The 27,458-nt window shown below is 46.9% G+C and overlaps 1 protein-coding gene across 1 annotated transcript; it reads right to left on the reverse strand.

Moving 5' to 3' along the window:
• Window positions 1-4,409: 4,409 nt before the first annotated feature.
• LOC116967720 (gastrula zinc finger protein XlCGF7.1-like) lies at window positions 4,410-26,968 on the reverse strand. The gene is made up of 5 exons (XM_033014326.1): window positions 26,958-26,968; window positions 16,295-16,300; window positions 4,958-5,540; window positions 4,808-4,850; window positions 4,410-4,638 (listed from the first exon to the last, which is right to left on the reverse strand). Exons 3-5 carry the CDS (start codon window positions 5,451-5,453, stop codon window positions 4,410-4,412), a joined length of 768 nt encoding a protein of 255 aa, XP_032870217.1. The 5' UTR covers window positions 5,454-5,540; window positions 16,295-16,300; window positions 26,958-26,968.
• Window positions 26,969-27,458: the final 490 nt, after the last annotated feature.

The raw sequence follows: 27,458 nt of genomic DNA on the forward strand, positions 1-27,458 counted from the left end.
AAACGTTTACTATCCTGCTTTATATTCTTGGCTCGCTTACCTTTGTACCTCATCTTTTCTCCCCGTATTGCCGTTTTGGTTATCTTCTGTTGTTCTTTTAACATTACCCAATCCTCTTGCTTCCCACCCATCTTTGCTACGTTGTACATCTTTGCTTTAATATTTATACTGTACCTGACGTCCCTTGTCAGCCACAGTCGTCCCTTTCTCCCCTTGGAATCTTTCTTCCTCCTAGGAATGAACTGATCCTGCACCTTTTGTATTATTCCAAGAAATACCTGCCATTTTTGTTCCAGTCATCCCTGCTAGTGTATCTTTCCAGTCAACTTTGGCCAGTTCCTCCCTCATGGCCCCGTAGTCCCCTTTATTCAACTGCAACACTGACACCTCCGATCTACTCTTCTCTCTCTCCAATTGTAGATTAAACCTGACCATGTTATGATCACTGCCTCCTTAACCTCGAGTTCCTTTATTAAATCCGGTTCATTACATAACACTAAATCCAGAATTGCCTTCTCCCTGTTAGGCTCCAATACAAGTCCAATACCAACCTGATTTTCCCAGTCTACCTGCATGTTGAAATTTCCCATAACAACCACAGCATTACTTTTACTACATGCCAATTTTAACTCATGATTCAACTTGTGCCCTATGCTCAGGCTACTGTTTGGGGGCCTGTCGATGTCCCATTAGGGTCTTTTTACCCTTACAATTCCTTAGTTCTATCCACAATGACTCCATATCTCTTGTTTCAATGTCACCCCCTGCCAGGGACTGGATTTCATTCCTCACCAACAGGTGCCTTCCTGTCTTTGCTACCAATGTGGATAACCTCACATTTATCCGCATTGAACTTCATCTGCCATGCACCTGCCCACTCACACTGTATTCTCATAGCATCCTCCTCACAGTTCACACTGCCACCCAGCTTTATGTCATAGAAACATAGAAAATAGGTGCAGCAGGCCATTCGGCCCTTCGAGACAGCACCGCCATTCATTGTGATCATGGCTGATCGTCCCCTATCAATAACCCGTGCCAGCCTTCTCCCCATATCCCTTGACTCCACTAGCCCCTAGAGCTCTATCTAACTCTCTTAAATCCATGCAGTGACTTGGCCTCCACTGCCCTCTGTGGCAGAGAATTCCACAAATTCACAACTCTCTGGGTGAAAACGTTTTTTCTCACCTCAGTCTTAAATGGCCTCCCCTTTATTCTAAGACTGTGGCCCCTGGTTCTGGACTCGCCCAACATTGGGAACATTTTTCCTGCATCTAGCTTGTCCAGTCCTTTTATAATTTTATATGTTTCTATAAGATACCCCCTCATCCTTCTAAACTCCAGTGAATACAACCTAGTCTTTTCAATCTTTCCTCATATGACAGTCCCGCCATCCCAGGAATCAATCTCGTGAACCTACGCTGCACTGCCTCAATCACAAGGATATCCTTCCACAAATTAGGTGACCAAAACTGTACACAATACTCCAGATGAGGTCTCACCAGAGCCCTATACAACTGAAGAAGAACCTCTTTATGAAGGACAACATTCCATTAGCTTTCTTCACTGCCTGCTGTACCTGTAAGCCAACTTTCAGTGACCGGTGTACAAGGACGCCCAGGTCTCGCTACACCACCCGCTTACCTAACCTAACCCCATTGAGATAATATCTGCAAATTTGCTAATGTTACTTTGAATCCCTTCATCCAAATCATCAATGTATATTGTAAATAGCTGCGGCCCAAGCACCGAGCCTTGCGGTACCAGACTAGTCACTGCCTGCCATTCTGGAAGGGACCCATTAATCTCTACTCTTTGTTTCGTTTCTGCCAAGGTAGTCTCTATGCATGCCAGCACTCTACACCCAATACCATGTACCCTAATTTTGCCCACTAATCTCCTATGTGGGACCTTATCAAATTATTTCTGAAAGTCCAGGTACACTACATCGCAGTTCAGACAGATATCTAATATGGTGCTGTGCCCAGACAATACATCTCTTTGTTAATACATTGTTTCAATGATTAGTATAAACCAAGCTTCTAAGATTTCCCTAAGATATTCTGCTGGGAAAATGCTCTTTTAAATTTGACTGCTTTCTGTTTTTCAGCAAATCTCCATTTTTAATTTACGAACCAAACTTGACCAAATTAAACTCTTTCACGGTGAGGTCAGGATAAACTTGCTTTATTTGTTAAGTAAGGCACAAATGTGTCAAAACTCTCTTTAAAAAGCCTTTAAGTTTTTGGGCCAGTAGCAATCAGCTGGTACTGTGAGCAGTCGGCTGTGTGCAGCTTGGCTCACTTTTGCATTTTCACGGGTACAGAATGAATGAGAAAGATGCTGGTACTGTTGATTGTCTGCTGCTCGACAGGGGCAAGGAGGGCTTATATTAGGAACACTTCTCCATCCGTTTCCCACCACGGATGGCTGACCTGCTGAGTTCTACCGGCACTTTAGAGGGGAATGGACGGGAGACGTGTCGGTCTGGACACTGCTGTTCCTCCAGCTTGCGTGTCACCTTGTCAAAGTTTGTCTCTTAAAAAGCAGATAGCAACAAAACTGTTAAAAGTAAACCGTGGCAATCTTTAATTGATTCGTCAGACGGGAGTGGCAAGAGTGGCACAAACGTTGCTCAGTGCTTCTCGGGCTCCACTCTCAGAACAAAGGAAAGTTAGCACAATTATACATTTTTCTTATCAGTAAAACACTCCTACATAGTCTGAATATGGCACGACTGAAAGATTTTGTAGCCTTTCAGAATATAGGAAAAGCTGGGACCAAATCAAGCTCATCCAATAACAAATTATTACTTATCTCTGGAGCATCAGCTATTTTTTATCAATCTTGGCTTCTTTATGGCCTTTAAAGAAGCACGTTATTACGCAGGCTTCCATCTTAATGTCTTTATTAAAAAGACAACGTGTCCTCCATATTGTGTTCAATATAATTTGCAAAGTCATTCAGACTCGACACCGAGCCATTATTTTGATGTACTAGACCGTGCTTTTGTAGAAGAACGACTCCATTTTAGATTTGTCTATTAGTTCTTTCAACCTCACTCCGGCAATGGATGAGGCCCAGGACAGAAAGATCAGTGGGGGAGTGGGAAGGGGAGTTAAAATGGTTGGGAACCGGGAGATCCAGCAGGCCTTGGCGGATCGAGTGCATGTAGGGTAAAATGCACGCCTAGTCTAGATACAAGGAGAGTGTGTGTGTGAGAAAGAGCGTGTGTGAGAATGTGTGTGCAAGAGAGTGCGTGCGTGAGAGAGCAAGAGAGGGAGTGTGTGAGAGAGAGAGAGAGGGACTGTGTGTCTTGAGAGAGGGTCACAGTTAAGGATAAGGGGGAAGTCTTTTAGGACCGAGATGAGATAAACATTTTTCACACAGAGTGGTGAATCGCTGGAATTCCCTGCCACAGAAGGTAGTTGAGGCCAGTTCAATGGCTATATTTAAGAGGGAGTTAGATGTGGCCCTTGTCGCTAAGGGGATCAGGGGGTATGGAGAGAAGGCAGGTACGGGATACTGAGTTGGATGTGTATGTGTGAGAGAAAGGGTGTGTGTGAGAACAAGAGGTGCGTGTGCGCGTGTGAGAGAGGGACAGAGAGAGGGGGTGTGTGAGAGAGAGGAGGGGGGCATGAGGTTGGAGTCGAGAGAATTTGTACGAGTGGGGGGGAGAGTGGAGGGAGAGGGGAGAAAGAGGAATGTATATGTGCAGCATTAAGGGATATTGGTCAGGTAGCATTTGGAGTATTGCATACAGTTCTGGTCACTCCATTACAGGACTGATGTGGAGGCCTTGGGGAAGGTGCAGAGATGGTTAACCAGAATGGTTTAAAACCAATGAACTGCAGATGCTGGTTTACAAAAAAAGGACACAAAATGCTGGAGTAGGTCAGCGGGACAAGGAGCATCTCTGGAGAAAAGGAATGGGTGACATTTCGGGTAAAGAGTGAAGAAGGTCTCTATCCGAAACGTTACCTATTCCTTCCAGCATTTGGTGTCTACCTAAACAGCTCATATCCACGTGGCGGTGTGCCAGCAGGCCGGAGGAGCGGGCAAAGGACTTCCCACAGAGCGGGCAGGTGAAGAGGTGCTGGCCGATGTGGACTCGTCGGTGCTCCAGCTCCGGTGGTCAAGATGGGTGAAGCCCTTACCACAGGACGGGCAGGGGAAGGGACCGCTGTGGGTACGCCGGTGCTGCCACAGGCTGGATATGCAGGTGAAACCCTTGTCACACTCAGCACACACAAAGCGTCTCTCTCCGGTGTGTATCCGCTGGTGCTCCCGCAGCCCCCGTGCTCTCTTGTCACAGTGGAAGCAGCCGCTCGCCGGCATTAGAGTCCGTCGGTGCTGCCGCATCCCCCGCGAGCTGTCAAACGCCTCACCGCAGTACGGAGAGTCGTAGGTCAGTCACTGGTGTGCACGCGCTGGTGAGACAGGGCATGGGTGGCCATGGCAAAGCTCTCTCCACACACCGGATTGGGGAAGGTACCGTCGCCGGCGTGCAACCGCTGGTGGGCCAGCAGCTGGGTGGAGCTGGTGAAGCGCTTGCCGCACTGGGTACAGGTGTTGGGACGCTTGCCAGTGTGGATGCGCTGGTGAGCCCGCAGCTGTGTGGAGCTGGTGAAGCCCTTGCTGCACTGGGTACACGTGTAGGGGCGCTCACCAGTGTGGATGCGCTGGTGGTACAGCAGCCTGATGGATCGGGTGAAGCTCTTGCCACACTGGGCGCAAGTGTAGGGTCGCTCGCTAGTGTGGGAGCGCTGGTGGAACAGCAGGTTGCTGGGGTGGGTGTACCCCTTGCCGCACTGGGTGCAGATGTAGGGACGCTCGTCGGTGTGCGTGCGCTGGTGGGACAGCAGGGTGTCGGAGCGGATAAATCCCTTGCCGCACTGGGTGCAGGTGTAGGGACGCTCGCCGGTGTGGGTGCGCTGGTGCTCCAGTAGCCGGCTGGAGCGGGTGAAGCCCTTGCCACACTCGCTGCAGGTGAAGGGCCGCTCACCGGTGTGGGTGAGCTGGTGCTCCATCAGGCTGCTTGAGCGGGGGAAGCACTTGCCGCACTGGGCGCAGGTGTAGGGGCGCTCGCCAGTGTGGGTGCGCTTGTGCTCCAGCAGATTGCTGGACTTGGTGAAGCCCTGGCCGCAGTCGCTGCAGGTGTAGGGCCGCTCCCCGGTGTGCACGCGTCTGTGCAACTTCAGCTGCGTGGACGACTTGAAGCCTTTGCCGCAGTCGGAGCAGGTGAAGGGCCTCTTGTCGGAGTGCACGAGGCTGTGCTTCTGCAGGTTGCTGGAGCATTTGAAGTTCTTGCCACACTCCGAGCAGTCGAAGGGGCGTTCTCCCGTGTGCATCCGCCGGTGGGTCTCCAGCAGGCCTGGGGTCAGCCAGGCCTTGCCACACACATCACACTCATAATGCTTCTCCTTCTTGTGCCCTGTCATGTGCCCCTCCATTGAAGGTCAGCCCGTCGAAGCTCAGCCCGCACACCGAGCAGATGGGGGATGGGGGCTCACCGGCACCCAGGCTGCCCTCAATGGCCGCTGATGTCCCCGTCTCTCCGTCCACAGCAACGCCTCTTAAACCCTGCAGGAGGGGAACACAGAGGATCAACAAGCTGGCAAACGGGTTATTACAAGCACATATTGGGTGCGTTTATGGCGAAGGAAACCATTATATAATTCTGCGTGGCACAGCAGTACAGCTGCTGCCTCACCGACAGCGACCTGGGTTCGATCCTGACTACGGGTGCTGTCTGTGTGGAGTTTGTACGTTCTCCCCTTGACCTGCGTGGGTCTTTACTCCGGTTTCCTCCAAAGACGTTCATGGTTGTAGATTAATCGGCCTCCACAAATTGTCCCTAATGTGCGTAGGAAAGTGCTAGTGTACAGGGGTGATCGCTGGTCGGCACAGACTCCGCGGACGGACTTTAAACTAAACTAAACCAAAGAAAGGTCTCAACCCATTCCTTCTCTCCACAGATGCTGCCTGACCCGCTGAGTTACTCCAGTACTTTTCGTGTCTATCTTCTCCACAGATACTGCCTGTCCCGCTGAGTTATTCCAGTACTTTGTCATAGTTTCATAGAGTGATACATCGTTGGAAAGTGGCCCTTCGGCCCAACTCGTACCCGCCCTCCTAGATACTCGGCTCCACACATTCCCCCAGCTCCCGCCATTCAGTGAAGATCCTGCCCTGGTTTGACTTCCTAAACTGCAACATCCTCCCCACCCCCAAACAATGTGACCTCCTCCCTGTGGTCCCTGCCCCTTCCCCTTGCCGCCTCCTGCTCCTTAACCCCCTTTACTCCCTCCCCCCTCCTCCCCACCCTCAAATAATGTGAACACACCCCCACCTGGCTGCCTACCCCCTTCCTTGGCTCACTTGACCCCGCTCTCCCCCCCCCCCCCCAAGTTCCCTGCCCCCGTTCATCCCTCTCGGCACCAAACCCACTCCTACTTGAACCCTCCCACCTCCCTTTGCCCCCTGCTTCCCCCGCTACTCACTTCACCCCCTTTTCCACCTCCCGCCCTTCTCCTCCCAGCCCCCTCCCTCCCTCCCTCCACTCTGTCTCTGTCCCTCTCCCCTTATTCCTGCCCCTCTCTGCCTCCCCTTTCAGATCTCTCTCTCCTGACACTCCCTACTCTCTCTCTCTCTCCACGCCTCCCCACTCTCTCCTGACTTACTTCTCGCTTCCTAACTCTCTCTCTCTCTTGCAATCCCCACTCTCTCTCTCGACTCTATCTCTCCTCCTGACTCTCCCTCCACCACTCTCCTCTCTCTCTCTCTCTGCTTCTGTCCCTCTCCCCCTCTCTTGCTCCGCACCTCTCTCTTTCTATCTCTCGCTCTCTCTATGTCTCTCTCTCGCTGTCACTCTGTGTCTCTCTCGCTGTCACTCGCTCTCTATCCATCTCCCTCTCTCTCTCTCGCTCCCTCTATCTGTCTCACTCTGTGCCTCTCTCTATCTATCTATCTCTCTGTCCATATCTCTCTCTCACTGTCTCTCTCTATTCTCTCCCTGTCTCTCTCTCTCAATTTCAATTTCAATTTAAAAACTTTATTAGCATGATAAAAAAACATTGTTACATTGCCAAAGTATAAAACATGACTTACATATTTGAAATGCATAAGTACAAATACAAGTATATAGTGCATGGATAGATATATCCCTGTACATAAACTTGCAATTGGCCTATAGCCCTTTATTCTATTGTATTTTGTATTGTATTCAAATTTATTGTCATTGTCTCAATTAGAGACAACGAAATGAATTTCCCTTTAGTCAGTATCATAAAATAAATAAATAATAAATAATAAAACATATTAAAAATAAAATAGAATTTAAAAAAAAGCACAAACACAGAAAGTTGGTGAGGAAGGCACCATAGTCCAGCCAGCCTCCCCTCCGATCTTCCCAGATGTTCACCCGTGGTCGGGTTTATTGATTGCTACACGTTCTTGCAGCTGTAAGCAGTACAACACAATAGCAAGTTTAGAAATTCAATATTAATTTCTTAGTGTTAATGTCGATTAGTGTGTGCGTACATATGTGCAGTGTTGGTCATTCACCGTCTCTCAGGTTATGGCATGCTGTTACGTATTGTGCACCAAGATGGGCCGTATTTCCTTCGCCAAGGATTATTCTTAGTTTTGATGTATCATCTAGTTCTTTAAAATCAGGGGTTGCCTCACTGAGTTTGTCAAAGTTTGCTTTCCTTGTTTGGTCAAATTCTAGGAGGAAGTGCACCTCTGTTTCAACCTCATCTGTCAAACAGTGGCCGCATATTCTGTTTTCTCTTGGTTGCCAGAATCTCTTCTGTCTTCCTTTTTCAACTGCCAAATAGTGGTCACTTAACCTGTATTTGGTGAGGGTCTGTCTCTGCTTTATATCTCTAACAGTTGAGAGATAGTCTGCCAATTTATAATCTCTTTTTAGGGAACGGTAACATTCTAATCTGCTTTGGCTTTTGGTTTCTTTATCCCAATGTTCCAAGTACGTTTCTTTACATTGTTTGATAATTTGGTTCACTCTAACTGGTGATTGGGGGTCAGTATTGATCTGGGGCCGGTCAGGGTTTAACTGGATAGGGTTTAACTGAATAGGGGTAGTTAGTCTCAGTACCATCTGACACAGGGAACTGTTTTCTGGGTTCCCCTCTTGTGTTTGAAGGGCTTTAAACTGGAGGGTATCTGGGGGGCTAGATTTAAGGTGATTCCAAAAATTGTAATCACCTTAAAGTTCTCTTTTCTGGATATTTATTATCAGTGGGTATCTGCCTAGTTCCGCCCTACATGCGTTTGTTGGTGTTTTCCTTTGGATACGGAGGATGTTCCGACAAAATTCCGCATGCAGGGCAGGGCTCGAAATTAATGGTTGCCCGGGTGCCATTGACCATTCAACGTGCCGCCGGGCAACCTAATTGCTGACTCATTTTGCCCGGCTTGGCAATCAAATACTGATTTATACCGATAGATACAAAAAACTGGAGTAACTCCGCAAGTCAGGCAGCATCTCTGGAGAATATGAACGTGACGTTTCGTGTCGGCGGCGACGGCTGTATTCGTCTAGTATCTTTGATTGTGAGGCAAATATACTAGGTGCGTGGTGACGAAGTGTCGAAGCGAATGACGGGCCCCGAACAGTGGCAACAGCGGCCGCGAAAGCGGCTCCATCGCCTCCTCCTCCCGCACCCCGTCCGGCCGAAGGAACCTCCCTCTCCCTCCCTCCTCCCGGCCTCGGCGTGCGAGAGGGGTTGTGAAAGCGCCGTTGGCGGATTTGCAAGCATTGGCCGCTATCGCCCTGATAACGGCTGCTGCTTGCAAATCCGCCAACAGCGCTTTCACAACCCCTCCCTCACGCCGAGAGGAGGGAGGGGCAGGCGGAGGCCTCCTTCCGCCGTCTGAAGCAGCTGCATGACAGATCCTATAGCTATAGGATCTTTGAGCTGCACCGCTTGGCCCCGCACCTTCCTGTCGGCTGGCTGAGGGGAGGCGGTGGCGAGGAGATCCAAACCGCCTCCCCCTTTGGCGTTGGACAGGGATGGCCAAGGCAGCGAGGCGATGTTGTCCGAGGAGCGCTGACCTTCCTTCCTCCTCACCTCCTCTGCACCTTCCACCCCACCCTCTCTCTCTCTCTTGTACGCCCCCCACCACCCCTCCTATCCTGGGAGCACCCTTGAGCTGCACCGCTCTCCATCCCGCACTGATCCCCATTCCCTCCTCCTCTATTCAGTCCTCACTGACATCCCCTGTGCTCCCCTCCCCCTCTCCCCCACCCCCCCCCCCCAATCTATTCATCACCTCACATTGATTCTCCTGCCACCCCCCCCCCCATTCATACTGCACTGATCCGCCCATTCATCCCGTAGTGACCCACCCCATTTACCCTGCACCAAATCCCCTCATCCATCCTGTAGTGATCTACCCATTCATCTTTTACTGAACTCCCATTCATCCTATACTGATCCCCTCATGCATCCTGTACCGATCCGCTCATGCAACCTGTACTGATCCCCTCATTCATCCCGTACTGATCCCCCATTCATCCTATACAGAGCCCCTCATTCATCCTGTAGTGATTTTCCATTCATCCTGCACAGATCCTCCGATCCACACTGTCCTGACCCCCCCCCCCCCAATTCATCTAGTACTGATCCTCCCATTCGTCCTGTGCTGACCCCCCCCCCCCCAATCCATCCTGTACTGATCTCTCCCATTCAAGAGGAACGGGAGGAACCGTTTGAAGAAGGGCCCCGACCATAAACGTTGCATATTTCCTTAGCTCCATAGATGCTGCCTCACCCGCTGAATTTCTCCGGCATTTTTGTCTACCCCCGTTCATCCTGTACTGATCCCCCATCCTGCCAGTATTGATCCCCCCATTCAACACCACTGACATCTCCCCTCACAATTTTACATACTCCAACCAACACATACTAATTCACCTGCCTCAATCCATCCATTCCGCACCGATTGCCTTCTCAAACCCCCCACCGCCATCTATCCACCCCGCTCTGATTCACACACCCCCTGACCCTATTGTGCTTCATGGTCTTCAGAGCGAACATTGACTATGTTTGATAACGGAATGCAGTCAAATGTGCTTTAATTCCCAATGTTATTATTTGTTTTGACACCTTTAAACATATTACCAAAAGAACATTTGCTGCAGTTGTCTTTTCGCCATCTCTTGTCAGTTAGTGTAATGTTTAACTTGTCAGATGGGTATAGTCGGTTTTAACAGCTATTATTATAAATGCCTTTAGAAATTTCCTTGCAACCTGTATATTTTGTTATGGATAAATTATATGGGAAGCCAGAGGGTTTCTGTGCCAATAGCAATAACGACCCATGCTATGGCCATGTCATGGTAATTTTCGGTCCTTCACAGAAAACATGCTTGCATCAATTGCAATATGTAAAAAGAGTTGAGATATTGTATTATAATTTTGCTGCACGTCATTGATTAATGTCTTGATTGGTGAATATTTTTAGTTTGTGACTTTATTTGAAGCAGAAATAATATGTGAATGTAGACAAAAGTGCTGGAGAAACTCAGCGGATGCGGCAGCATCTATGGAGCGAAGGAAATGGGCAATGTTTCGGGCCGAAACCCTTCTTCAGACTGATGGGTTTCGGCCTGAAACGTTACCTGTTTCCTTCGCTCCATAGACGCTGCTGCACCTGCTGAGTTTCTCCAGCACTTTTGTCTACCTTCGATTTTCCAGCATCTGCAGTTCCTTCTTGAACATAATATTGAGCATAATTCCAACTGGTAACTACGCACTTCGCCCAAGCACATTATCACACGCTTCATGCATACAGTCTTAAATGACCACCTAAACTGTCATTTGGCAACCTAAAAAGCTGTCAAGGTTGCCCGGCTGGCAACAGGGAAAAAAAGTTAAGCAAGAGCCCTGCAGGGCCTCCGTTGTATGTCTCTCTCTCTCTCTCTCCGTGTCTCTCTCTCTGTCTATCTCCTTCTCTCTCTCCTCTGTCGCTCTCTCCCTGTCACTTTCCCTCTCTGCTGTCTCTCTCCATCTCTCTCTGTCTCTGTCCCTCTCAGTCTCTCTCTCTCTCTCCCTCTCCCTCTCTGTCTCACTCTCTGCCTCTGTCTGTCTCTCTCTATATATATCTCCCGCTCCCATCATCCCCGACAGTACTCTGAGTATCTCTCTGCCTCTCTCTCTCTCTCTGTCTCTATGCCTCTCTCACTCTGTCTCTCTCTCTATCTCTATCGCTCTTCATATCTCTGCCTTTCCGTCTTTATCTCTGTCTCTCTCTCTTTCAGTGTTGTCCAATGAACCAGATATGATAAGAGAACTCGAGGTAAAGGAACTGCTTGGATGTAGTGATCATAATATGATTAGTTTTAATCTGCAATTTGAGAAGGAGAAGGTTAAATCGGAAGTGTCAGTGATGCAGTTGAACAAAGGGGACAATGAAGGCATGAAAGAGGAGCTGGCCAGGGATCCTAGCAGGAATGACAGTGGAACAGCAATGGCAGGAATTTCTCGGCATAATCTGGAAGACGCAGGATCATTTCATTCCAAAAAGGATGAAAGATTCTAAGGGGAGTAGGAGGCAACCGTGGCTGACAAGAGAAGTTAGGGATAGAATAAAACTAAAATAAAGTGGGGTTAGGTTAGGTAAGGGGGAGGTACAGCGAGACCTGGATGTCCTTGTACACCGGTCACTAAAAGTTGGTGTGCAGGTACAGCAGGAGGTGAAGAAAGCTAATTGAATGTTGGCCTTCATAACAAGAGTATAGGAGTAGAGAGGTTCTTCTGCAGTTGTATCATATAACCATATAACAATTACAGCACGGAAACAGGCCATCTCGACCCTTCTAGTCCGTGCCGAACACATAATCTCCCCTAGTCCCATATACCTGCGCTCAGACCATAACCCTCCATTCCTTTCCCATCCATATAACTATCCAATTTATTTTTAAATGATAAAAACGAACCTGCCTCCACCACCTTCACTGGAAGCTCATTCCACACAGCTACCACTCTCTGAGTAAAGAAGTTCCCCCTCATGTTACCCCTAAACTTCAGTCCCTTAATTCTCAAGTCATGTCCCCTTGTTTGAATCTTCCCTACTCTCAGTGGGAAAAGCTTTTCCACGTCAACTCTGTCTATCCCTCTCATCATTTTAAAAACCTCTATCAAGTCCCCCCTTAACCTTCTGCGCTCCAAAGAATAAAGCCCTAACTTGTTCAACCTTTCTCTGTAACTTAGTTGCTGAAACCCAGGCAACATTCTAGTAAATCTCCTCTGTACTCTCTCTATTTTGTTGACATCCTTCCTATAATTAGGCGACCAAAATTGTACACCATACTCCAGAATTGGCCTCACCAATGCCTTGTACAATTTTAACATTACATCCCAACTTCTATACTCAATGCTCTGATTTATAAAGGCCAGCACACCAAAAGCTTTCTTTACCACCCTATCTACATGAGATTCCACTTTCAGGGAACTGTGCACAGTTATTCCCAGATCCCTCTGTTCACCTACATTCTTCAATTCCCTACCATTTACCATGTACGTCCTATTTTGATTTGTCCTGCCAAGATGTAGCACCTCACACTTATCAGCATTAAACTCCATCTGCCATCTTTCAGCCCACTCTTCCAACTGGCATAAATCTCTCTGTAGACTTTGAAACTCTACTTCATTACCCGCAACCCCACCTATCTTAGTATCATCTGCATACTTACTAATCCAATTTACCACGCCATCGTCCAGATCATTGATGTACATGACAAACAACAGTGGACCCAACACAGATCCCTGTGGCACCCCACTCGTCACTGGCCTCCAACCTGACAAACAACCATCCACCATTACTCTCTGGGATCTCTCATTCAGCCACTGTTGAATCCATCTTGCTACTCCACCATTAATACCCAACAATTGAACCTTCTTAACCAACCTTCCATGAGGAACCTTGTCAAAGGCCTTACTGAAGTCCATATACACAACATCCACTGCTTTACCCTCATCAATTTCCCGAGTAACATCTTCAAAAAATTCAAGAAGATTAGTTAAACATGACCTTCCAGGCACAAATCCATGTTGACTGTTCCTAATCAGACCCTGTTTATCCAGATGCTTATATATATTATCTCTAAGTATTCGTTCCATTAATTTGCCCACCACTGACGTCAAACTAACAGGTCTATAATTGCTAGGTTTACTCTTTGACCCCTTTTTGAACAATGGAACAACATGCGCAGTACGCCAATCCTCCGGCACTATTCCCGTTTCTAATGACATTTGAAATTATATCAAGGTTGTATCAATTATATCACCATATCGGGCTCTGGTGAGACCACATTGGAATATTGTATACACTTTTGGTCTCCTAATATGAGGGAGGACATCCTTGTGATTGAGGCAGTGCAGTGTAGGTTCACGAGATTGATACCTGGGATGGTGGGATTGTCATATGAGGAAAGATTAAAAAGACTAGGCTTGTATTCACTGGAGTTTAGAAGGCTGAGGGGTATTCTTATAGAAACATATAAAATTATAAATGGATTGAACAAGCTAGATGCAGGAAAAATGTTCCCTATGTTGGGCGAGTCCAGAACCAAGGGCCACAGTCTTAGAATAAAGGGGAGGTCATTTAAGACTGAGGTGAGAAAAAACTTTTTCTCCCAGAGAGTTGTGAATTTATGGAATTCCCTGCCACAGAGGACAGTGGAGGCCAAATCACTGGATGTATTTAAGAGTTAGATAGAGCTCTAGGGGCTAGTGGAGTCAAGGGATATGGGGAGAAGGCAGGCACGGGTTATTGATAGGGGACGATCAGCCATGATCACAATGAATGGCGGTGCTGGCTCGAATGGCCGAATGGCCTCCTCCTGCACCTATTTTCTATGTTTCTATTTGCCATTTAAATGAATTCTGTAATAACTTGTCAACAGGTAGCAGTGACAATCAAACACTGCGGTTTTAATGTTTCACGTGTTCACAATTTCATTATTCCATCTTTATGGATTAAAACAAATAATAATATTGCGAATTAAAACACATTTGATTGTATTCCATTATCAAACATAGTCAATGTTCGTTCAGAAGATATTTCCAGTACAATAGGGTCGGGGGGGGGGGGGGGGGGGTGAATGAATCAGTGCGGGATGGATAGATGGCAGGGAGATGGGCAGGTTGAGAAGGCAATCGATGCGGAATGGAGGGATTGAGGCATGGGAATTAGTGCGTGTTGGTTGGAGTAGGTAAAATTGTGAGGGAAGAGTGCGGGGAATGTCAGTGGGGTTAAAGGGGGGGGGGGTCAGTACGGGATGGACGGGAGAAATCAGTACAGGATGAATGCGGGTAGACAGAAATGCTGGAGAAACTCAGTGGGTGAGGCAGCATAGAAACATAGCATCTATGGAGTGAAGGAAATAGGCAACGTTTCGGATCGAGACTGAAGAGAGAAGGTGGGTGACGTTGAGATAGGGAGGGAAGCATGGAATGCAAGCGTCCCCGGGTGTTGTAGCTCTTGTGAACAGGTTCACCCAATTAGATGCTGTCGGGACAGAAGACTAGAGGATAAATGGAGGGGGGGGTCAGTACAGGATGGATCGGGAGATCAGTGCAGGATGAATGAGGGGATCAGTACAGGATGAATGGAGGGACCAGTGTAGGATGGATGGGTGGTTGCAGGAGAATCAATGCAAGGTGGATAAGGAGAACAGTGCAGGTTGAATAGAGGGGGGGGGGGTTGATGGGGAGGGGAGCACAGGGGATGTCAGTGAGGACTGAATAGAGGCGGGAATGGGGATCAGTGTGGGATGGAGGGGTCCCAGGATAAGGGGGTGGAGGGGGGCGTACAAGAGAGAGAGAGAGAGAGAGGGGGGGTGGGGAAGAAGGAAGGTCAGCACTCCGCAGCCACTATCAGGGTGGGCGGGGTGCGGGGGGATGAGGTGAAGTCACTGTCGCTGCCGCTGCTGCTGTGCGGGGCCTGTCATTCGCTCCGACCCTCTGTCACCCGCACCGAGTATCTGCCTCGCACCACAGCCGCTGTTGCCGCCGACACAAAACATCACTTATTCCTTTTCTCCACAGATGCTGCCTTACCCGCTAAGTTACTCCATTTTTTTCTGTCTATCTTCGGCATAAACCAGTATTTGCAGTGGCAAGCCCGGCATTTAGGTTGCCCAGCGGTACTTTAGGTGGCCTTTGGCACCCGGGCAATCGCTAATTTCTGGAGTAGGTCATTCGGCCCTTCGAGCCAGCACCGTCATTCAATAAGATCATGGCTGATCATCTGTCTGTCTGTCTGTCTGTCTGTCTGTCTGTCTGTCTGTCTGTCTACATTTCTATCTATCTATCTATTACTAAACCTCTCGTCTTGACAACTTCCGGTTTGCTTTTCTTTTTAAGTTTGCGCAGAAGCGGTATCCTATATAGCTAGGATTTTTTAGCCAGCTTACTCACCGTTCTCCTCTCTGCAAGCGCACCAAGTTTTGTGCTGATCGGTGGGAGATTACAAATGTTATGAAGGTTTAAAAAATCGTGAGATCAGTAGATTGGTCTTCTCGCCTGTCGGTCACCATATAACCATACATAACCATATAACAATTACAGCATGGAAACAGGCCATCTCGGCCGCCCTACAAGTCCGTGCCGAACACTTATTTTCCCCTAGTCCCATCTACCTGCACTCAGACCATAACCCTCCACTCCCTTCCCATCCATATACCTATCCAATTTATTTTTAAATGATAAAATCGAACCTGCCTCCACCACTTCCACTGGAAGATCATTCCACACAGCTACCATTCTCTGAGTAAAGAAGTTCCCCCTCATGTTACCCCTAAACTTCTGTCCTTTAATTCTGAAGTCATGTCCTCGTGTTTGAATCTTCCCTACTTTCAATGGGAAAAGCTTATCCACGTCAACCCTGTCTATCCTTCTCATCATTTTAAAGACGTCTATCAAGTCCCCCCTTAACCTTCTGCGCTCCAAAGAATAAAGACATAACTTATTCAACCTTTCTCTGTAACTTAGTTCCTGAAACCCAGGCAACATTCTAATAAATCTCCTCTGTACTCTCTCTATTTTGTTGACATCCTTCCTATAATTGGGCGGCCAAAATTGTACACCATACTCCAGAATTGGTCTAGCATACCAAAAGCTTTCTTTACCACCCTATCTACATGAGATTCCACCTTCCAACTATGCACAGTTATTCCTAGATCCCTCTGTTCAACTGCATTCCTCAATTCACTACCATTTACCATTTACGTCCTATTTGGATTTGTCCTACCAAGATGTAGCACCTCACACTTATCAGCATTAAACTCCATTTGCCATCTTTTAGCCCATTCTTCCAAATGGCCTAAATCTCTCTGTAAACTTTGGAAATCTACTTCATTATCCACAACAGCACCTATCTTAGTATCATCTGCATACTTACTAATCCAATTTACCACACCATCATCCAGATAGAAACATAGAAATAGAAATTAGGTGCAGGAGTAGGCCATTCAGCCCTTCGAGCCTGCACCGCCATTCAATATGATCATGGCTGATCATCCAACTCAGTATCCCGTACCTGCCTTCTCTCCATACCCTCTGATCCCCTTAGCCACAAGGGCCACATCTAACCCCCTCTTAAATATAGCCAATGAACTGGCCTCGACTACCCTCTGTGGCAGAGAGTTCCAGAGATTCACTACTCTCTGTGTGAAAAAAGTTCTTCTCATCTCGGTTTTAAAGGATTTCCCCCTTATCCTTAAGCTGTGACCCCTTGTCCTGGACTTCCCCAACATCGGGAGCAATCTTCCTGCATCTAGCCTGTCCAACCCCTTAAGAATTTTATAAGTTTCTATAAGATCCCCTCTCAATCTCCTAAATTCTAGAGAGTATAAACCAAGTCTATCCAGTCTTTCTTCATAAGATAGTCCTGACATCCCAGGAATCAGTCTGGTCTCCTGTCAGTCGCCGCCACACAAATTGGCATCCTTTCATTGATGTACATGACAAACAACAGTGGACCCAACGCATTTCCCTGTGGCACCCCTCCAACCTGACAAACAGCCATCCACCATTACTCTCTGGTATCTCCCATTCAGCCACTGTTGAATCCATCTTGCTACTCCTGCATTAATACCCAACAATTGAACCTTCTTAACCAACCTTCCATGAGGAACCTTGTCACAGGCCTTACTAAAGTCCATATAGCCAACATCCACTGCATTACCCTCATCAATTTCCCTAGTAACCTCTTCAAAAAATTCAAGAAGATTAGTCAAACATGACCTTCCAGGCACAAATCCATGTTGACTGTTCCTAATCAGACCCCGTTTATCCAGATGCTTATATATATTATCCCTAAGTATCTTTTCCATTAATTTGCCCATCACTGAAGTCAAACTAACAGGTCTATAATTGCTAGGTTTTCTCTTAGAACCCTTTTTAAACAATGGAACAACATGCGCAGTACGCCAATCCTCGGGCACTATTCCCGTTTCTAATGACATTTGAAATATTTCTGTCATAGCCCCTGCTATTTCTACACTAACTTCCCTCAATGTCCTAGGGAATATCCTGTCAGGACCTGGAGACATATCCACTTTCATATTTTTCAAAAGTGTCAGTACTTATTTTTCTTTGAATCCATAGTATCCTACTTGTTTCCCTTACCTCACATAATTCAATATCCTTCTCCTTGGTGAATACCGAAGAAAATAAATTGTTCATGAAGGTAATTCCCCTTCCGGCACCCGCTGGAGAATAAAGACCCGGTGGCCGGTCTGAGTCCACAAGTCCTGATTGAGTCCGCAAAAGTCATTGTGTGGTGTCGGGAAAGTCGCTGTGTGGTGTCCCTCCCCGCACACATACCCCTCCCCCTCCTCCCCACACACACCCTCCACTCTCCCACACCCACCCCTTTACCTCTCCCCCATTTCTCCCACCCCCCACCACCCCACCTGCTCCCTCCACACCACCCCGGCCCCACACCACCAATATCATGCCTGAGATTGGTCTCCTCTCCTGTCAGTCGCCGCCACACAGATTGGTCTCCTCTCCTGTCAGTCGCCGCCACACAGATTGGCATCCTCTCCTGTCAGTCAGGACAGGACGGCTGCGACCCTTCCCACGCTGCCACGGCCTCTCCCGCCTCACTAACTCCTCTCTCCCCTCCTCACGGCAACTTGTCTACCGTCTCCTCCACCACCGGCGGCAGCCATGAGGGGGCATTCAGTGGAGGCCCTGGTCCCGTCTCTCTCTCCGTCACTCACTCCTCTCCCCTGCCCGCCCTCCGCGGCAATGACGGCCCCAGGTGCATGGCTGCGACCATCCGTTTCCTCCGCTGCCGCTGTGATAACTCACCCTCACGGCCATCTCGGAGGAGATCATCTCCAGCTGCTCGTCGAAACTCGTGGTGCCCACTGTGATGAACACCGACTGCATTCCCACCCCCCACCCGCGGCGGCCTACCTGGCCAGGTGGCAGCAGTGAGCAGGCAGGTGGGCAGGGCGGAAACTAGCTGAGTGGTAGCAACAGGCAGGCAGGGGCCGAGCGGCCATTTAAAGGGGAAATTTTAAGAGTACAGAATCTTTATGTTCCTGTTCGGTTGAAAGGAAACAGTAAAAATTGGAAAGAGCCCAGGTTTTCAAGGGAAATTGGACATCTTGTTCGGAAAAAGAGGGAGATCTACAATAATTATAGGCAGCATGGAGTAAATGAGGTGCTTGAGGAGTATAAGGAATGTAAAAAGAATCTTAAGAAAGAAATTAGAAAAGCTAAAAGAAGACATGAGATTGCTTTGGCAAATAAGGTGAAAGTAAATCCAAAGGGTTTCTACAGCTATATTAATAGTAAAAGGACAACGAGGGATAAAATTGATCCATTGGAGGGACAGAGTGGACAGCTATCTGCAGAGCCAAAAGAGATGGGGGAGATATTGAACAATTTATTTTCTTCGGTATTCACCAAGGAGAAGGATATTGAATTATGTGAGGTAAGGGAAACTAGTAGAGTAGCTATGGATACTATGAGTATCAAGTAAAAGAAGTACTGACACTTTTGAAAAATATAAAAGTGGATAAGTCTCCAGGTCCTGACAGGATATTCCCTAGGACATTGAGGGAAGTTAGTGTAGAAATAGCCGGGGCTATGACAGAAATATTTCAAATGTCATTAGAAACGGGAATAGTCCCCGAGGATTGGCGTACTGCGCATGTTGTTCCATTGTTTAAAAAGGGTTCTAAGAGTAAACCTAGCAATTATAGGCCTGTTAGTTTGACTTCAGTGGTGGGCAAATTAATGGAAAAGATTCTTAGAGATAATATATATAAGCATCTGGATAAACAGGGTCTGATTAGGAACAGTCAGCATGGATTTGTGCCTGGAAGGTCATGTTTGACTAATCTTCTTGAATTTTTTGAAGAGGTTACTAGGGAAATTGACGAGGGTAAAGCAGTGGATGTTGTCTATATGGACTTTAGTAAGGCCTTTGACAAGGTTCCTCATGGAAGGTTGGTTAAGAAGGTTCAACTGTTGGGTATAAATGCAGGAGTAGCAAGATGGATTCAACAGTGGCTGAATGGGAGAAGCCAGAGGGTAATGGTGGATGGTTGTTTGTCGGGTTGGAGGCAGGTGACTAGTGGGGTGCCTCAGGGATCGGTGTTGGGTCCTTTGTTGTTTGTCATGTACATCAATGATCTGGATGAAGGTGTGGTAAATTGGATTAGTAAGTATGCAGATGATACCAAGATAGGGGGTGTTGTGGATAAGGAAGAGGATTTCCAAAGTCTACAGAGTGATTTAGGCCATTTGGAAGAATGGGCTGAAAGATGGCAGATGGAGATTAATGCTGATAAATGTGAGGTGCTACACCTTGGCAGGACAATTCAAAATAGGACGTACATGGTAAATGGTAGGGAATTGAAGAATACAGTTGAACAGAGGGATCTGGGAATAACCGTGCATAGTTCCTTGAAGGTGGAATCTCATATAGATAGGGTGGTAAAGAAAGCTTTTGGTATGGTAGCCTTTATAAATCAGAGCATTGAGTATAGAAGCTGGGATGTAATGTTAAAATTGTACAAGGCATTGGTGAGACCAAATCTGGAGTATGGTGTACAATTTTGGTCGCCCAATTATAGGAAGGATGTCAACAAAATAGTAAGATTAAACGAGAACTTACCAGTTTGAAGTTTGATCTTTATTTTATGAGGAGGAACGTTGAGGGACTACGTGAAGAACCCCGCCTACGGCGCATGCGTGTCATTCTTCAAAGCAGCGGTGTGAGGTCACAGATAGAAAATAATGACCTAAGATAGTAAGATTATTAAAGAGATACCAGTTTAAGATATGACCATATAAGGGTGGGAGCGGAGGGCACGTAGTCCCTCAACGTTCCTCCTCATAAAATAAAGATCAAACTTCAAACTGGTAAGTTCTCGTTTAATCTTACTATTTTACTTCGGAGTCACGTGAGTGACTTCGTGAAGACTTCAAAGCTCTGTGACCTCATGCCGTGGAACGAGTCCAATTTTCACAACTGCCTTGGTAGTTTGGGAGAAATTGTTACTGGTATTTAAAAAAAAACACAATGATACCAACATTTTTAAGCAAAAATTGTAAATAATATTGATTAAATCAATTTATAAACCTTATAAGCTTCAGGTGTAAATTAAATAGAACTCAAAATTTTTCCCCGAAAACGTTTCTTCTTTCCTAACTGGTTTGTTGTAATATGTGCGAAACGTTTTCTCTGATGACCATCCTGCAGTTCTGAGGATATTGTCCATCGGTACCTCCAGGCGATTAGCTGCTGATGGAGATGCAGCCCTGGTGGAGTGAGATTTGAATACATTAGTGTCCACTCCTGCCTGAACTAAGCAATATCTCAGCCACCGTGAAATGGTCTGAGTCGAGACTTTATGGTATGGCTTCTTATGGCTAATTAAAAGAGCCTTTTCATTGCCTCTGATAGCCTTCGTTCTGTCCATATATAACATGATGTGTTTTACTACACAGAGACGTTCATCCTGTGGATAGGCTATGAACTCTATCACCTGACCCGCTGATCCTGGTCTATTGTGCTTAATAAGGCCCTGGATCATGAAAATCAGCCTTCCTGTCGCCTCCGTCAAGTTATCCAATCTTAACTTCTGTAATGACTGGACCCTTTGCGCTGTGACCAGCGCCATAAGCATAACCATTTTCATAGTTAGATAGTTTAGCGGTAATGCCGTAGCCGGTGACCAATTCCGTAACATTTTTTAGGACTACGCTTACATCCCAGATTTGGCTATATCTAGCCCTTGGTGGGTTAGTGTTAAAGATGCCTCGTAGCAGTTTTATTACTAGAGGATGTGAGCCGACACCCTGTCTTTCTGTGCCTTCCCATAAATAACTGGACAAGGCACTCTCTGTGCTGCTGTGATCTCCCCACAATCAAGATATCCATTTTAAAATGAGCATATTGTACAAATTTATTAAGTGTTGATAAATCAATAATTATCCGGCAACCCCCATCTTTCTTATGTCTAATGAATATATTTGAGACAAATTCCTGTTGTTCATGTTTGGTTTTTTCAATTACTCCTTTCGTGAACAACCTTTGTATTTCAATTTTTGCTTTAGCTCTGTCTAATTTGGTAAGCATATAAGTTCTGTCCGGTGTATGTTGTACTGGAGGTTCTTGTATGTGTATAAACTCTATAAGATATCCCTTAATACTGCTAAGGATATACCTATCCACAGTTAACTTACACCATGCTTCCAAATGAAATTGCAACCTCCCTCCAAGTTCTGTGCTCCTTATTAATTTTTGAGGCACAGACCCACCTACCTCCATGGTTATCGGTGGTGTTACTTTCTTGGTCTTAACCGAGGTTGCGGAGGGCCTTGAGGTTGAAAGTGGGGTAAATGTTGAAGTGGAGGCTTCCGCATTTTCCATTGTGGGCGTCCCGGGCCAACCCCTAAAAAAGGACGCTGTTGCTGGTTTCCTCTGGCCTCTCTCCAATTTTTCGTACTATACATACTAGTACTTGCTTTTTTTAGTCGTCCCATAAGGATGATACCGTTTTCCGACATATCCTTTGGTCGCTTTTATTAGGCCCAACGTTTTGGCCTCTTCCTCCAAATCTTTGACCTGTTTTGATAGGTCACCCCCAAACAACAAATTTTGAGGTTTTATGGCTTTCTGTTTGCACAGGATTGCAAATTTTGGGTCTAACGTTGGCTGAATAGCCCCTTTCCTGATGTTGTTCAGTTCAAATTGAACATTGCAAAACAGTGCTAAATCGTCTTTCATGTCATTGGACATATCCACATTTTCCAGCGTACGGGCCAAAGCTGTTATACCCGCCGAGAGTCCTTTACTAGCATTCTGTATTTTTATATCCAGACTCCGAATATCCTGCCCCACGTGTGTCCAAATGCTTCGGTTCACCTTGGGTACATTCAGAGCCGCACAATTTCGCGGAGGTAAATGTCTTGCCCATACCTCAGCTAAGGTATCAGTTTTGAGGTGATGGGTCGTCATATAATCAATGCTGGCCGCCATCCTGGCCTCTAGGTCTTTTCCAGTTTCTTCTTGCTGGAAATATGTGTGCACCATGTCCAGCAACTGTGTTCCCTCATCCTCCATATGGGAACGTGGCTCTGACTCTTGTTCAGAGTCCGAGTCAGGCAGCCCTTGAACACCCTCTTCAGATGAGGATGATATGTCCAGCAGCCTTTTCTGGCCATGCTCTGAGGGACTTACACCTGTATGTGTGCGGCTTTTATCCAATTTCTGGAGCCTGACACTATGGAGATGTTCCTCCCACAACCGCTCCAGCCGACTTTCGTGCTCTCCCGCACTAGTCGCTCGCGGGTGTTTCTTTTTAGCCCACCGCTCCTGCCGACTTTCGTGCCCTCGGGCACTAGTCGCACGCGGTTTAAATCGCAACTCGTCGCCATGCCTACCGGCTCTGGTTGCTCCCGGCCGCTGCAAACGCCGTTTTTTCGCCGTCCCGGTACTCCTCCAAACAGATAGATGACGGCCCCACATGCTGCAGCCACTCGTACTGTTTTCCGAGCTCTGCAGATGCGATCGCTGCCGGCTGCTCTATGCCTTGCAGCTGGTCATCATCACTGCTATACAAGTAAGTATTTACCGGCGATTTTTCGGGCTCACTTTCCCAGCGGTTCGTTTTGCGGTTCGCCTTCCCGCCCGGTCTAGAATTAGTTTTTCCCGGCGCGGGGTTTGAATCTGGCACAGCTGGCTCAACGCAAACTGCCTGTGCCGTCGGCTGCTGCTGCGGGTCCCCGGCACCTTTACCGCCGACATCCTGCAGCTTCTTCACAGCCTTTCTGCGTCCTCTATCCATTCCTAAAAAACGGTGAAAATGCAGAATCACTTACCTGCCGTCGACCGGCTTTGTTAACTCTCCGTTCAAGGGGACAGTAGAGTAGCTATGGATACTATGAGTATCAAAGTAAAAGAAGTACTGACACTTTTGAAAAATATAAAAGTGGATAAGTCTCCAGGTCCTGACAGGATATTCCCTAGGACATTGAGGGAAGTTAGTGTAGAAATAGCCGGGGCTATGACAGAAATATTTCAAATGTCATTAGAAACGGGAATAGTCCCCGAGGATTGGCGTACTGCGCATGTTGTTCCATTGTTTAAAAAGGGTTCTAAGAGTAAACCTAGCAATTATAGGCCTGTTAGTTTGACTTCAGTGGTGGGCAAATTAATGGAAAAGATCTTAGAGATAATATATATAAGCATCTGGATAAACAGGGTCTGATTAGGAACAGTCAGCATGGATTTGTGCCTGGAAGGTCATGTTTGACTAATCTTCTTGAATTTTTTGAAGAGGTTACTAGGGAAATTGACGAGGGTAAAGCAGTGGATGTTGTCTATATGGACTTTAGTAAGGCCTTTGACAAGGTTCCTCATGGAAGGTTGGTTAAGAAGGTTCAACTGTTGGGTATAAATGCAGGAGTAGCAAGATGGATTCAACAGTGGCTGAATGGGAGAAGCCAGAGGGTAATGGTGGATGGTTGTTTGTCGGGTTGGAGGCAGGTGACTAGTGGGGTGCCTCAGGGATCGGTGTTGGGTCCTTTGTTGTTTGTCATGTACATCAATGATCTGGATGAAGGTGTGGTAAATTGGATTAGTAAGTATGCAGATGATACCAAGATAGGGGGTGTTGTGGATAATGAAGAGGATTTCCAAAGTCTACAGAGTGATTTAGGCCATTTGGAAGAATGGGCTGAAAGATGGCAGATGGAGTTTAATGCTGATAAATGTGAGGTGCTACACCTTGGCAGGACAAATCAAAATAGGACGTACATGGTAAATGGTAGGGAATTGAAGAATACAGTTGAACAGAGGGATCTGGGAATAACCGTGCATAGTTCCTTGAAGGTGGAATCTCATATAGATAGGGTGGTAAAGAAAGCTTTTGGTATGCTAGCCTTTATAAATCAGAGCATTGAGTATAGAAGCTGGGATGTAATGTTAAAATTGTACAAGGCATTGGTGAGACCAAATCTGGAGTATGGTGTACAATTTTGGTCGCCCAATTATAGGAAGGATGTCAACAAAATAGAGAGAGTACAGAGGAGATTTACTAGAATGTTGCCTGGGTTTCAACAACTAAGTTACAGAGAAAGGTTGAATAAGTTAGGTCTTTATTCTCTGGAGCGCAGAAGGTTAAGGGGGGACTTGATAGAGGTCTTTAAAATGATGAGAGGGATAGACAGAGTTGATGTGGACAAGCTTTTCCCTTTGAGAATAGGGAAGATTCAAACAAGAGGACATGACTTCAGAATTAAGGGACAGAAGTTTAGGGGTAACATGAGGGGGAACTTCTTTACTCAGAGAGTGGTAGCGGTGTGGAATGAGCTTCCAGTGGAAGTGGTGGAGGCAGGTTCGTTGGTATCATTTAAAAATAAATCGGATAGGCATATGGATGAGAAGGGAATGGAGGGTTATGGTATGAGTGCAGGCAGGTGGGACTAAGGGTAAAAAGTTGTTCGGCACGGACTTGTAGGGCCAGGATGGCCTCTTTCCGTGCTGTAATTGTTATATATGTTATGGACGGGGACGGGCCGGGCCGTCTGGGCAGAGGGAGGGAGGGAGAGTCAGGTTGCAGGGTGGCCGAGCAGTTTGTGAGGAGTTTGAGTAACACACACACACACAATACAAATTGATCCAATCGTTAAGTCAATGGGATCTAAACCACAGCGAACAATGAATGACCTTTGGAGGAAGAAACTGCAGATACTGCTCTTTATGGAGTGAGGGAGGGAGTGACTGAGGATAGGGGAAAGGAGAGGTGGGAGTGGGGAGGAGAGGGGAGGACAGGGGAATGAAGAGGGAGGATGAAGACGAGGGGAAGGGAGTGCTGGGGATGAGGGGGAATGGAGGACGATAGGAGTAGGAAGAGGGATGGCAAGGTAATTAAAATATTAAATGCAAAGTTATTAAATTTAATAAGTTATTAAACTGGTCACCGATCATGCGCAATTGGGGGCTGTAGCTTAGTGGTGGAATATTGTGTTGGGTGACCAGGCATCCCGTGTGACAGGGACCCAATGGGTCCCACAGTCTAGTATAGCTCTAAAGGCTAAATCTAACTCTCATGAAAACATCCAGTGAATTGGCCTCCATTGCCTTCTGTGGCTGAGAATTCCACAAATTCACAACTCTCTGGGTGAAAATGTTTTTCCTCATCTCAGTCCTAAATGGCCTACCCTTAATTCTTAAACTGTGACCCCTGGTTCTGGACTCCCCCAACATCGGGAACATGTTTCCTGCATCTAGCGTGCCCAACCCCTTAGTAATTTGATATGTTTCTATAAGATCCCCTCTGATCCTTCTAAATTCCAGTCAACCCATTCTTTCATCATATGTAAGTCCCACCAACCCGGGAATTAACCCTGTGAACCTACGCTGCACTCTCTCAACAGCAAGAATGTCCTTCCTCAAATTAGGAGATCAAAACTGCACACAATACTCCAGGTGTGGTCTCACGAGGAACGTGTATTAACTGCAGATGGACCTCTTTGCACCTGTACTCAACTCCTCTTGTTATGAGGGCCAACATGCCATTTGCTTTCTTCACTGCCTGCTGTACCTGCATGTTTCTTTCAGTGACTGATGAACTCGGATAGCCAGATCTCATTGTGCTTCCCCTTTTCCTAACATGACACCATTCAGATAATATGATCTGCCTTCCTGTTTTTGTCACCAAAGTGGATAACCTCACATGTATCCAAAAAAATCAGCATCGGCCATGCATCTGCCCACATCCCAATCTGTCCAAGTCGCCCCACATCCTCATAACATCCTCCTCACAGTTCACATTGCCACCCAGCTTTGTGTCATCTGCAAATTTGCTAATGTTACTCCCAATCCCCTCATCTAAATCATTAATGTATATTGTAAATAGCTGCAGTCCCAGCACCGAGCCTTGCGGTACCCCACTAGTCACTGCTTGCCATTCTGAAAGGGATCCGTTAATCCCTACTCTTTGTTTCCTGCACTCTACCTCCAATACCATGTGTCCCTAATTTTGCCCACTAATATCCTATGTGGGACCTTATCAAAAGCTATCTGAAAGTTCAGGTACACTATATCCACAGGCTCTCCTTTGTCCATTTTCCTAGATGCATCCTCAAAAAAATCCAGAAGATTAGTCAAATATGATTTCCCCTTCGTAAATCCATGCTGACTTGGACCGATCCTGTCAATGCTATCCAAATGTGCTGCTATTTCATCTTTTATAATTGACATCCAACCACCGATGTCAGGCTATCAGTCTATAATTCCAGGGCTCGAAATTAGCAGGTTGCCCAGGTGCCAATGGCAATCTAAAGTCCCTCCGGGCAACCTAAAAGCCATGCCATTTTGCCCGGCTTGGCAAGCACCCGGGGCACCTATCATTTAATTCTGAGCGGGCCCTCCTCTCTCTCTCTCTCTGTCACTCTCTGTCTCTGCCCGCCATCGGCTCTCGGGTCTCCGCTCAGCACGGCAGGCCGCCTTATACATGCGCACTGCCACGGCCTGCACATCCTCTCCCTGCACATGCGCACAACCACGGCTAGCACATCAACGGCCGTGGTTGTGCGCATGTGCCGCCCTGCACATGCGCACTGTCACGGCAACTGGTTGGCGTCGGCCACGTTCTCCCTCCCTTTGCATTGTGGGAGATCTGGCTGCCATTGCTGTCCTCACCACGACCGCTGAAAACCAACGCAAAATCACTGCCTGGAGCTGGAGTAACTCTTGCTTCTTGGTTTCCTGGCCCTCCAAAAATATTCCAAATGGAATTTAAACTGGTGGACCCCCCACCACCAACCTCCAAACTCTGAAAAATAACAGCCTATTGCATTTTATCTGTTTATGTATTGTGTATATGTATGGTCTATGGTATATTGACACACCAAACTTTTATCTCCTGTTCTGTATTATGGTTACATATTCTG

The sequence above is a fragment of the Amblyraja radiata genome, chromosome 41 (genome assembly GCF_010909765.2).
Source record: "Amblyraja radiata isolate CabotCenter1 chromosome 41, sAmbRad1.1.pri, whole genome shotgun sequence".
Taxonomy (NCBI): Eukaryota; Metazoa; Chordata; class Chondrichthyes; order Rajiformes; family Rajidae; genus Amblyraja; species Amblyraja radiata.